Source organism: Onychostruthus taczanowskii, unplaced genomic scaffold (genome assembly GCF_017590055.1).
Source record: "Onychostruthus taczanowskii isolate IOZ18803 unplaced genomic scaffold, ASM1759005v1 scaffold65, whole genome shotgun sequence".
In the NCBI taxonomy this organism is placed as follows: Eukaryota; Metazoa; Chordata; class Aves; order Passeriformes; family Passeridae; genus Onychostruthus; species Onychostruthus taczanowskii.
Window position 1 is genome coordinate 1311828 of NW_024504233.1, and position 13334 is coordinate 1325161.

A 13334-nucleotide genomic window follows, 5' to 3' on the forward strand; every position below is an offset into this window, starting at 1 on the left:
CTTTAAGAGAACATTTTTGTTAGATGAGTTCATTCAGAGTTAATTAGAAGGTGGAAAAAGGTTAAGTTCTCCCCCTACATCAGAGAGGAATGAAAGGGGAGAGGACATGACATAATGATTCTAAAATGTTGCAGGACATGGGGTGTGATGAGAATAAGTGGCTGTAGCTTTCAAATGCACCTAAACAAGTTTGGAATTGAATCTACACTGGATTTTTTTCAATGGGAGTACAGAAGCAACACTGTTAAATCAACTGGTTCATCAAATACCATGTACATCACAACCTTAAAAAATGTAGCAGAAATATGTTGTTTTTGTGAGTTCTGATTTATAACTCTATCACAGTAAAAATGCAGAGTAAAAGTGCTTATTTCAGAAATGCTGTGTTCCATGTTTTTAGTAAAGATGCACACTTTGAAATTGGTATTGAAAAATTGCTCTAAAATGATATATGTATTTCTTACACCTTTGGCAAGAGCAACCCAAGTTTGTTGTAACAGCTATATGTAGGTGCAGTTTCTATTCCTAAAGCTGGAAAGTAGTTAAGTACAGAATAGCTGATATCAGTGTTACACTTAAGGACTGAAATAATTTATTTCAGTAGTAAATAAAATCCATTGTGTTGATATTTTTTTAATTGCATAGACTTGAAGAAATATCAGCTCACAATTCTGGATTACTGCTGTATATTCAGCACTTAAGTCTTTAAACATGTCTCTGCTTCAGGCCTAAGTGTTATCACCAGCTCTGATAGCTGATAACTCAAAAGTCTTAGTCTGTTTTTTTTTTTTGTATCCCATATCCACTTTTCCCACCAGGCGAAGTGAAGCCAATGTTACTGTAAAGGTGGAATAATGAAGATGCTTTATGATAAGAAATCTGACACCAATATGGAGCTCAAAACAGCTTATGAAGGGGGTATGTGGAAGTTATATTCAAGATATTTGGGTTTTTTTCCCCAAGGATCTTTTCTGCTACATTTTTCCTAGGTCAAGAATCATATCATCAAGAATGGGAAAGAGTTCTCTTAGGATAAGCAAAATCTCAGTATTTCAGAGTACATGTACAAGGTATATTATAATTTTGCAAGTTCATATTTTCATGTTATGTGTATTAAAATACTTACCTAATGCTACATGGGGGCCCAGCAATTGGTTTTTAAAATTGAATTTGGAAAATCTGGACAAGATTCAGAAATTACTAGGGAAAATCAAAGAACAATTTTCATGTCAAGAATGGCTAGACTAGCATCCTTGATCAAAAGATCAAGGATCTTGAAAAAAGATGATGGTGTAGTGTGTGATGGAAGCCTCAGAAATCCTGTTAGTGTTCAGACTGAAGGACTGCCTTCCTGTTCAGTGTGTGAAGTGACAGGTGAAAGCTGCAGCTGTCAAATCAGAGCACAAGGACCTTTAGCATCCCAGATGTCATGCAGTAATGACATGCTCTAAATTGTTATACGGGGAAAAAATCCTCAACATAAGTATTTATAGGGCTAATAAGTACAAATGTTTCTGCTGATTTGGAAGGATTCTGGGCCTTCAGTTTGCCAGAGACTGTTCTGAGGAATTCCACTACGTGATTGTTTTACTCAGTCTGATCTTTTCTTAGGCAGCTGCTGTCAGGTACAGGGATACAGGATAAACAAAAGGTTTATAACAAGATGTTCTTGTGATGTGGAGGGATTTCTGTGAAAGAGATGAATCTTTTTTTTTAATTGCATCTAGGAAGCTGCAGGAATTACTTCATTTAATATGTTCATTTGCAAATAATGGGGAGATTCCAAACATTAAACTAAATAAAGCAAAACCAGGGATAATGAGAGGCAAATAAATTTATAAGGATATAAAATAAGAGGCTAAGGAGGAAAAGGGGTGAATGGTGTTGTTGGCTGTGAAGGGTGGAAGAAGCCCTGAAAACCACCAAATGACTCAGGGTAGTGAGCAAGCGGCACATGGCAGTGAGTTTGGCAATCACTGCTTGTATGAACAGAGTCTGGATTATTTATTTCTGTGTCCTCCACTGATGAACTTGCTCAGGCTTGCCTGAAAATGACTCTCCTTTTTAAGGAATGTACTGGCATTTCTAATTTGGTTTTCATCAGTCCTTATGTACTTTGGCTTTGGTGAGTAGCATCCCTGATAAAACAAGGCTGGTAACTGCTTGTCATTAATCACTACAGTTAAACTGATGTTAGAAAGAAAATTATAGATGATTTTTCTTGGCTCACTGAATTTCTACAGTATTTTAATATTTTCCAACCTACTTACCATCAGCTAAAATGTCAAAGCCAGATATATCTGACAAATTAAGGACATCAAATTGAAGGAACCAATTTAATTATTACAAACACATAAACAACAAACGGTGTAATTCAGTCATTGCAACATACAAGGATGTTTCTTAAAAACAAACAACTCTCAATGTAGGGCACTCTAAAACCAAAATAATTCCAAATGTTGACTATGATTTGGTATGTTAACATGATAGTTGTTTCTAGATGTCTCAGGTACAGAGGCTGTTTTCTCTTGGTGTGATTAAGCAGTTGCTGTTGAAGTGTGAGAAGAAATGATGTGTAGTAATGACTGAGAATTATTCTCACACTTGGGAGTGGGGGGAAATCCAAGTCAGAAAGTTAATTTTGCTTGTTTAAGCCAATTTTTATGATGTTGCCTTAAGTGAATACTTACAGAAGGTATCTGTGCACAATAATGGGATTAGCCAACCTACTAAAGACTTTCAGTAGAATTACTAATTTGTTTTACAGTTTTAAGACTGAGTGTAATCGTGGAATACCTGTGTGCTCTGGTTTGGTTAGTACCAATAGGTACAGAACAGCTGACAAAGCTAGCTGACTTTTTCATGTTTGTGTTCATCATTTGATTTTTGCAGAGATACTACCACTTCAGCAAAACAATATAGCATTTGAACTAGATAATTAAAACTGCTTTCTTTTAACTTTAGCTAGATCTTCTGAAACTGCTTGTACCATTCGCTCTGTAGCTTTCTTCAAACTGTTTGCTGTCTCTATGGCATGATCCAGAGTAGAACTTAAAACCTGTTGGAAATAATAAAATGTAGCCTTGTTAATAGTGAAGGCAAATGTACACACAGGTACTGGGAAAAGATGATGTTTAAGGTTTTGTCCATGATTTTCACTCTGAATACGTGTTGAGAAGTAAAAATTGAGTCATGTGATAGACTGTTTTAGGATTCAAGTTGGAAGTATCTGTTAATCATTTCTCTCTTTGTGTATTCATTTGAACTGAGGGATATTTACACCTTTCTAATGTATCAGCTCCAGTGTGGTGAATGTTTTTGGTACTGAGAAATAATTTTTGAGGTTTTGATAGTGGTTTGTCTAGCTAGGCTTTCCTTCAGTATATGAAACACGATTCTAGAGGTAAGATCTAGTGCTATTTTTTGGTCTATTTCACCTTTTATACAGGGACTGAGTTGCACAAGTCTGTACATCCCTGTATGAAGAAATATAGTAACATATAAGCCAAAATGCTTGGGGTTTGAACTCCCTCTTGTCTTACCCTCAAATGCACTACACATGCTTAGATTGTAGTAATCAGCTTGCTAAGAATGGGATGTTCTACAGTGCCATGATGTATGGAGGTAATCCTTTCAAGAAAGATGTGTGGCTTTTAATTTTCACTCAGAAGTCTTACATTTGCATAGGAATCATTGGCATTTCTGTCTCTGATGTTGATTGCAGATTTTCTTTGGGTAGATTTCTTACTGGGTATGTCTTGATGTGAAAGGATAATTTTATCATATGTGCTTGAACAGCAGGTTTTGGCAGCTGCGAAGGATTTCCTAAAGATAAGATGTATAGAATAAAATACAATTTAAGCAAGAAAAAGAGCTTCTAAAGTATGAATCACATACACCTTGCACTCAGTTGCAAGTTAATTTTACGGTGAGTAGAATTTTCCATGGAATTGTAAAGCACAGTCCATCATTATTTGTGTTCTATCTGGATTGCATGAAGACAGAAAATGTTCTAGGATGCAGAGTAAGAAAACTTCTCATAATAGCAGCATTCTGCTGCTGCTGTAGCTTTCTCACAGTGTTCTATGCCATTGATTCTCAAGTGCAGCTGCTGTACTTCCAGGCAATTACTGCTATTGAGTAAAGCTGTCAAAAAATACTGTCACAAAACTTGTTTGCATTTCTGTCTCGCCTGTGCTACTGTTAGGAATCCATTTTGTTTCTGTCTCATGGTGTAATTTAAAGTTAGCAACAATAAAAGGTAGGATTGTTACTTATAAAGAAATAGTTGGTAGCAAACAGAGCTGTGTCCTAATAATGCAGGCCTGCTTTTGAATCTTTGAATGGGAACATCCTCTTAAAGTGAATTTATTTCATTACTAAATGTGTCAGCTAAAGAAGTTACATTTTTACTCTTCATTACACTGGGAGTGAAGAACTAATCTAAGAATTGTTTACACATGTTCTTCACGCAAATATTTTCATTTCACTAAAGAGTGGAATTCCAATATACAACATGCACTGTGAAAGATAAAATATTACTCCTGCTTATGATACCTGGTGTGCTTTTTCCATGCTGAATCTTCAGCAATGGGGTTTTCTATTGTACTATGTGGTTATTACTACAGCTTACCTTTCATGAAGTCTGGTTACAACTTCACCTGGCTGATTGGGTTTTTGAGCCTTTTGAGTGGAGATTCTCTTCTGTGAATAAGCTGGAGTTGTTGAGGCCATGTTTAAAACAAAAAACAAGGTAATTGTCTGTGTATTTTAACTTTTTTTTCTCTTTAGCATAAATTAAAGATCAAGTAACCATCACTGCTGAATAAAACTTGAATATGTTTAAAGTTTTTTGTAAATGAGGACAGATTAACTTTTTGCGTTTGCTCTTGAGTGTAGTTGGCAAATGGAAGGCAGAGTTATATTCAAGTGCATGCAGTGAAAGACTGCAGTGGGGAAGTGTAGAATAATCAGTGTCATAATCCTAACAAATACTATTTTGATTTGTAGTTTCACAGGCTTGCCAGAGACAAGTAGTTAATTTATGCTTTCTTCTTGATGAAATTTTATATTTTTCTTTAAGCAATTTTTTTCTTATGCTAGAGAGTCTAAGTGACTTGAAAAGGTTCATGTTCAGATGATTTAATTTTTTTTAATTAGGCTCCCCTTGACTTTGCTGCATGTCATACCATATGAGGGCTGGAATTTTCTTTAGTACTTGTTTATACTACGTTAGGTAATGGCTGGCATTATAAAAGTTGGCACAGTAATGCCTAATTTTCATATCCTTTCATGTGGCTCTGCAAAATGAGATATTCCTGCTATAAATGAAATATGAAAGGGATTCCACTCATAAAGAACCAGGGAAAGTTAAATCTGTTGTGCATGGAGATAAACCTTGACCAGGTGTGTAAAAGTTGGATTTATAGTGCTAATGGCTGCTTATACTAAATTAAATGTGGCCTGGTATGTGCAGTGTGGCTTTCTGCCCCTAAAAAGCTAGCCTATGTTTAACTACACTTCATACTTACAGGATGAACCAGAGCTTCTTTTTCTACACAGGGTACAAGACTGAACAGACTCTTTGTAATTCCTGAGTTTTACTTGATCTTTGCTTCCCCTGGGGCATCTGCATCTAAATCCTGGAAACAGAGATGCGTGGTTTAGAAAAACAAAACTACAAGCCATGTTTCCTTGTAGATGCTCATATTTTTGCAATCACTCTACCTTGTCTCTCTCCACATAATCTTGTATTTAATGATTTGTAATTTAGAGTGTCACAGTTGACATGGTCCTTGCTTTGTGAATCACAAGAATCACAAACTGAGAAATCTTCTGAATCGCTGCCTAAAATTGAAAAAATAAGTTAAAAGGGTCTGAAATATGAGACGCTTTGGCTAATGTACTGAGGTAATTATTTGGCTTTCAGCACTGTAATTTCAGAGCATTTTGCTGCCATTAATACTACTGCAATTTGAGGGAGTACTTTTCACTCCCAGGAGAGTGGGGATTGAGTTAAAGATTAGCTTTCAGCCCTGTCTGCAAGCTTGGAATCTAATTTTCTGGTGGTGCTTATTTTCAGACCAAGAATTGTTGGGTTTTTTTCTTTAATGATGTTCTCCATGTCCCTGTCCATAGTGTTATGGGAACAGTGTAGCATAATAGGAATGGGATGAGAATTTGAGCAGCTCTAGTGTGGCACTGCTTTAACTATTGCACCAACCAGTACAAACAATAATCCCAGTGGGTTATATTAAATTACAAGGATATCACAAAAAAAGTCAAGGACAACTGATAGACAAAAGGTAAAAAAACCTGTATATTCAGACTTAAAACTGAATGTAGGACAGCTTGTGCTATTCTCCTTTAGTTGCTAGTTACTGAAGGCTTCAGAATATTCTGCAGTGTAAAGGTAAAATTGTTTTTAAGCAGAAAAATGAAGTCAAATCCAAAAACTGAAAGTGGAAGTACTGATATGAAGTAACTCAGTTGTCAAGCTTGGAATCATCTTCTAGAATATGAAATAAGTGCTGATGAGAAGAAAAAGCAAAATCAAAGCATTGTGTGCAAGTCACTGTCATGCTCTTGAAAGTATTAGCAGTGCTAATATTTGGAAACTTATGTAGAAAGCTGAATTAGATTTATAGAGTAATTCAGGTTGGACAGGACTTCTGGAGGTCTGTCCCCTCTCAAAGCAGGCCCAAATTAAAGGAGTTGCTTAGAACCCTGTCCAATTGAGTTGTGAATATCTCTGAGACTGGATATGCCACAGCCTCCCCAGAGCAAACTGTTTCATTGTTTGACCAAGTTAAAAATCTTTCATTCATATATAGCTGAAAATTGCATTGCAATGTGTCTGTTGCCTCTTGATCTGTCACTGAGAGTTCCACAGTGAATTTGACCTGGTATTCTTTTTAGTTTCCTTTTTATTCTTAGTGTTTTGTGCTCTGCTAAGCAGTAACATCTGTTAAAACTACAATTTTCATGTTGAGACATAAAAGGAATGTATTTCTTCACAGGATTCCCTAGCAGGTTTAAGCATGGTTTTGACCTTTATATGCCCTCATGACTTACTCAGGTTGGTATCTGATAAATCAGTTGGTTTTCTCTGCATGAAGAGTGGAGATGTTCCAGTTTTTCCTTCCTGGATGTTTGCATTTCTTTGAGAATGAAAACAGAATATTTTTGTTGTGTCTTAATATTTCTATGATGTGACTTACAAACATCTTATATTAATGATTAATTACTTCTTAATTGAGAAGAAATAATATTTATTCACAGAACTTTACTTGTATCAGTTATCTGAGAAGGTGGTAAGCAGAAGTTTAATAATTAACCAGTTAAAAAATAATTAACCCTTTAGTTAAAGGACACATTCTGACAAAAACACCCTGACTTCCCACAACTGTTAAAAATGCGTAAAAGTAGAGATCTTGATAATGCTGTATTGGAATAGTATAGTATGAAATCTTAGATACATCCATCTGTTACCACTGATAGTGTTTTGATACAACATACATTAAATATGATTTGGTGTCTTAGTAACTTTAAGCTGTTATCAAGGCTTTAATTTACTGCCTTTAGATAATCAGAGGAATATCTGACATGTACCTTCTGAGAGAAAAAGAACAAGGTTCCTTGTTTGAGTTACTTGATGTGTATTTTTAACTTTGGGTGTACAGGATCACCAAGTTTATTTGGAAAAATTTCTGCCTGTTCTTGAACATAATGATCAGAAGATTGAACTAATAGTCTTTCAATGACAGGGAAAAAAGTGGAAGCTAGGTGAGTTTTACTAGACAACTGTTAGCACCTACCCTATAAAATAATCTGACAGAATTAGGTTAATATGACTGTGCTTTACGCTGCATGCATTTTTTTCCCAGAAGCTCTGCTTCTCTACTGGAACTCAGTTGAGTTCTCTTTTTTTTAACTTTAGATTGTTTATGGGGGGACCACTTATTTTATTTTTCTAATCTCATTGAGTTGTTTAACACCTATCAAATGCTTCCCAGGAGATGGTATTTAGAGTTTTCAGAAGGTTTTGATTGTTAATTATGTAAGAATCTGCATCCCTCCCTTTTCTTGTTTAAATAAAAATACCACACAAATATTGGCAAATTATCTTTTACTGACACTGTACTCTGACTAGTTATTCACATCTTGAATTTGTGTGGCTTTTATACATTTTTATGAATTTTATACAGAACTATGATTTAACTCCTAGGTAAAAGTGATGGTGGTGTTTTGGCTTCAGGAAACACTTTCAGACTGAAAAAGGTAGGAAGACCTGGCTAGGAGGAAGTCTTAGATATGCAGTTATATAATTCTGTATAATTTTTATTCTGGAAATATTAATGTTGCTTTTCAGATTTCAGTCTTCCTAACTTTCTTATTCAGCAATTAATTTTATGTATGTTTTTATAAAAACTTCAACAGCCGTTTCCAAGTTTTCACTTACATGTGCAGACAAAGATTGCACTTCTTGCCTTCTAAAGAAAGTTGATTTGCTGGAGGGATTATATCAGTTGTCTGACTTCTTTCTCCCTCATGCTTCTTGTGAAAAGATGGAGTTTCAGTACCTGTTGTTTGTGGAAGATCAGCAGTGCTTGAAACTGCCAAGCTCTGTACAAAGTAACAAAGCGTAGACACAGGTTTAGGTGGGCCTTGCATTGCAAGGAACCAAACCAACAAAACTTTGGATTCCTACCAAACAGCCTCTCCTCAGGCTCTCTTAGCATTTTTCTCTGAAGACCAAGTTACCTAAAACATTGGTTATGAAAGCATTTGTTGAGGCTTACCTGTAGATTTGTAGAAGACAGTAAGATTTTTTTTTTCTTTGGTGAGGGGGAGTGTGTATGTGTATTTATGCTCTCGGAGAAAATATTACCATTCTTAGGAGTAATCTCAACTTTCTGTAGTACAATACAGTTTGTCTTATAGTAATTCTGCAGCTTAAGATCTTGGACCAAGTAATTTTTCCTCCCACATATGATAGTGATTAATTCCCCAAAACAGCTTTGCAGAAGTTAAATTAGCTACTCATATTTTCTTACTGTGAAATAAATGCTTTTGAAACTGGAACTAAGAACATTCAATGTAGTTTTGTTTTTATACTTAGGTTTCTGTTACAGTTAATTACGTATTACGAAGTTAATATTTCATTAAAAATATTTTCTTTTGAAGTAATGTGCTATCTAAAAGCATCATGCTCTTACTAGAGAAGAACATACAATCACACAACTGCACTTAGGTTCTCAGGACTTGCATCAATAAAACAGAACAATGGTAGTGTTAATAAAAATCAGTTACCTCACAGAAAGACTGGGCAGATTCATAGGAAGTCGGTAACGATGACAGGCTGCCTTTGCTGCCTTCCATTTGTTCTTGAATGTCTTCAAGCAGCATGCCAAGTCTGAATATTCCTCCTTCCACCCTTCTAAATCCAATCACAACTCACAGTTACTTAAAACTCTCTAAAGTGATCTTTTATTTCTTACCATGATAACCATAGTGGACATTGCAGTACATTTCCCATAAAATAATAAAATGTTTGGAGTTGTCAGAGTCCCTTTGAAGTATTTGAATTAATCAAATAGGTATCCAATTACAAGTAAGACATACAAAGCCCAAGGTGAATTTTGGCCAAACAACTTACAGTTTACCACATTAAGATAATATTTTCATTTCAGGAAAACTCTAATGGATAGCAAACTCTAATGGAAGCAAAATCTGTAAAACAGTCAAAGAAAATATACTGATGTACTACTTAGCACTTCTCTTCTAACCTCTCAGGATCAAACTCTCCAAGGTTGATAGGCTTGTCCTTGTAGTTCTGCAGCTGTAAGTTGTGGTGCTCTTCTCTAGCTTTTAAATAATTTCTTTCCAAGGCATCAAGGTATCTTTTCAGTTGATTTAATGCCTTCATCAATAAGAAATATTTAAATACAAAATGTCATGATAACTTAGCATAAGTACCTGTCACTATGTCTTGCTATGTAAGCCAGATGTTATTTGCAGTGCTGTTGGTAAGAATTTTGGTAGTTCTCTCAACTGAAACAGGACTGCATATTGTATATTCACCTAATACACTGTGCTGCTCTATTATGTCCAAGTAAAATAATAAAAATTATTTCTGAACTGATGCCCTACATGTCAAAATTCCTAACTTATATGGCAATTTCAGGCCTTTTATTAATAGTTTTAAGTCAGAATCCTTAAAAGATTTAAGAATTTGTCCACCTACTGAACACTTTCATTTTTGCTTCCTAATCTAATACCTTCATCTGAATTGGAAGAGTAAATAGCCATTTCAGGTATACATCAAGAATCTTGCCAGAAAATTGTCAGTCTACAGCCATTTCAAGTGCATTTCACATAGCTCAAAATACATAAATTCATTTACCAGATGTTTGTCTTGTAAGAAGACTGTTTCCTGGATCATTTGCTCAGAGAAGTCTTCCACCTTCAAGACAAAATATTGGACTTAATTGTTATATTTAAACAGATTTTCCAAGAGAGTATGGAATTTGAGTATGAGTGCAAAGTATATATTGAAACAGATCTCTTACTTTCTTAGTCAGTTGCTCTGTCTGATCCTTTAGTATTTGAGACATCTTTTCTCCTAGTGTTAGTTCTGGCAGTGAATCAGAAGGATTTAGACATTGTGCTTTTACTGTCCCAGCTGCTGGTAGTGCTGATGCTGCTATTCCAGGCTGCAGTCCTATGGAATACAAGGGAATATTGATCAATTGCAATTTCGGCCCAAAAATGTAATCAAATTATATTAAATAGTCATTTGCATAGCTACTGTAATTTTATTTACTTGCTTTAAGCAAACCATGTGTAGGTTGTACAGGGACAGGAGCACGTAATGTGATGACATCAGGTGGTGTCCCAGTGTGTCCTGAGGAAATGGCAATGTTGGCATTTGCAAAGTCTGACTGAGGAAGTATCTGTTAAAATGAGAACCTTCATTATAGATACAATGTATAGAACACTTATGGACCTAGACAAAAAACTAACTCAAAGTACAAAATATTAATAAAATGTTTATTATAACAGTACCATTTAATTTTCTGAGTTGACAGATGTGTAAAGTGTCTCATTGTATAGATACTTAAAATACTTCTCTGTGTTGTGAACACATAGAGGATTTGCATAAATGGGAAATACCATATCAAGTTGACAAAATAGTTTTAGGGGGATAGTCATAGTCTTAGAGGTAAAGAAGAATGACTTAAAAAAAAAAAGTATTTTGAGATATTTACCTTAGGGTTAAATCTCAGATGGTCAGTATGATTCCGGATGTCAGCATGCTGTGTCAGCATCTCATTTGCAGCCAGGAAATAATAGGGAAAACTATTAAAACTTGTTGTATCTCAATTTACAAAGATGTAAATCTAGGAGCAGAATTAAGAACCTGTAAAGCTCAGTGAGTGAGCTCCATGTCAGGGCATGAAATTGAACAGTGGTTATCTAATTACTAACAAGTTTTAAAATAAATAAACAACAGTAAAAGAAATATTGCTGTCAAAAAAATCCTTTAGAGAAAACTGACTTGTCAATAAATACCAGTCTCAGTAGCTGAAGAGTGTTAGATGTGAAAAAAGGCAAACATATCTTAAGATGGGCACAGTAAAAAATACAACGTTGTTCTTAAAAATGTATTTGAAGTATTTTTAATGATTTTAAACATTCAACACTAGAAATAACTCTTTATAGTGGATTTCCTAATGATTTGATAGGATGCTTTATCATCAAAAACAATGCTCCAGTGTTAAATACTGGAGTACTAAATACTACTCAGCCTTTAAATAATTGGTAATAACAGTTCTGTATAAAGTCAGTCTGACAGAACTTTATTTGTGAAAGTAGTTTTTGAGTCAGATGATGTAGTCACTGATACCTAGAGAGTGTCTGTAGAGCTAGTCATGTTAGATTTTATGGGATAAGAATGTCTTCTTACAATGAACCACTTTTATCCAGTATGAAGAATTTCTTCAAGCATCCTAATTACCTGTAGCTGTCGCAGCAGTTCTGAAATACTCCTTTCTTCTTGATTCTCTACTTCAGCAGAATTGAAGTAATTCTTATTTTCCAAAACGTTGTTCACAGTTACTGATTTACTTTGCAAAATAGGAAAGGGTTTTTCTCTTTCAGTTGAAGGAACTGAGGTAATGTTGTCAGGTTTTTTTGGTACTTGAACTTCTGAAGCAACTTCAGAGAAGTCAGGAAGGCAGTAGTGAGCTTGTCCTTGGCCATATTTGAGCTCACAAGGTGAAACTGTTCTCTTAAACAGGCCTCTCATGTCTGTGATGTTTTGAAAGGTGTGTGCATCTCCAGTCTCATTAATCAATTGTGAATATTCTTGTCTGCACCTACACTGACCAGAAGAAAAAATAGCTTTCTTTGAAACAGATCTATTTCCATTTAATGAGTTTCCATGTTTGTCATGAGCCTTTAGTTTTTCGTGCTGTTCTAAGGGATACTCCTCAGAGCCCGTTGCCCATTGTTCAAACACTAAAGAGCCTTTGCTGCGTTCTGAAGGCTCAGGTTTGCTCCCAGTGTCATCGATACTTTCAGTAAAGGACACCTCTGGTATTGTCTCACATTCAATTAAGTGGCATGTGCTTAGTAGTTCTCCCCTAGGAAGATGACGCAGGAGGACCTTGGACATTTTGGAGGTAGTTACCTGTTCTTTGCTGTCTGGGGTACTGGAGCTACCAACAGGTAATTCCTTCTGAAAGGAAGCTTCACTTCCAGGCATTTCAGTTGGAACTCCAGTTGTTCCTCTGGTGCCTCTTTGATAACTGGAGAATTCTTCAGGCTGTAGAGGAGTTTCATAATTGGCTGCTGCTTTTATGTTTTTGTTAGTTTTAGAACAGGCCAAGTTTAAAATACCAGAAGTATCTTTTGTACAGCTACAGGCATTCAAATTTTCTGAGTTATTGTTGTATTTACAGCTTATTCCTACATCTCCATCATAAATTAAGTAATCTTTTTCCTCTTCAGTCACATCTGTGCTACAGCCTAATGCATCTGAAAATGAGTTATTCATTTGGGTTTTCATCCAGTCTGACAGTTTGCACTTCTTTGTAGTCTCCATATCCAGTTTACGTAGAATATCAGTGCCATTGCTTTGCCGGTTGTGGACAGAGCTTTTATTATTGCATGGATCAAAATCTGGAATGTATGATTAACATTTATTTTATACTCAAATATACATGACAATAATACCTAGTTATCTATATAATTAATATTTAATTATCTCCCTACTGTAGCTTTTTTAGAGTAATCGTGCTGACATGGATGCTTCCCTATTTGCACTAGTG

The 13334-nt window shown here is 35.4% G+C and overlaps 1 protein-coding gene across 1 annotated transcript; it reads right to left on the reverse strand.

The window, feature by feature from the left end:
* Positions 1–2938: 2938 nt before the first annotated feature.
* Positions 2939–13120, reverse strand: AKNAD1 (AKNA domain containing 1). The gene is made up of 13 exons (XM_041420657.1): positions 12020–13120; positions 10826–10955; positions 10572–10723; positions 10406–10465; positions 9789–9922; positions 9313–9439; positions 8462–8625; positions 7075–7160; positions 5728–5847; positions 5532–5642; positions 4634–4715; positions 3678–3825; positions 2939–3058 (listed from the first exon to the last, which is right to left on the reverse strand). Exons 1-13 carry the CDS (start codon positions 13106–13108, stop codon positions 2939–2941), a joined length of 2523 nt encoding a protein of 840 aa, XP_041276591.1. The 5' UTR covers positions 13109–13120.
* Between the last annotated feature and the right edge of the window lie 214 nt (positions 13121–13334).

Coding starts and splice junctions, on each gene's coding strand:
- AKNAD1 (XM_041420657.1), bottom strand. CDS start 13,108: ATGGAGACTACAAAGAAGTGCAAACTGTCAGACTGGATGAAAACCCAA. Junction 5,848..7,074: donor TTTATCAGATACCAACCTGA/GTAAGTCATGAG, acceptor TTTCAATTTTAG/GCAGCGATTCAGAAGATTTC. Junction 4,716..5,531: donor AAGAAGCTCTGGTTCATCCT/GTAAGTATGAAG, acceptor CAACAACTCCAG/CTTATTCACAGAAGAGAATC.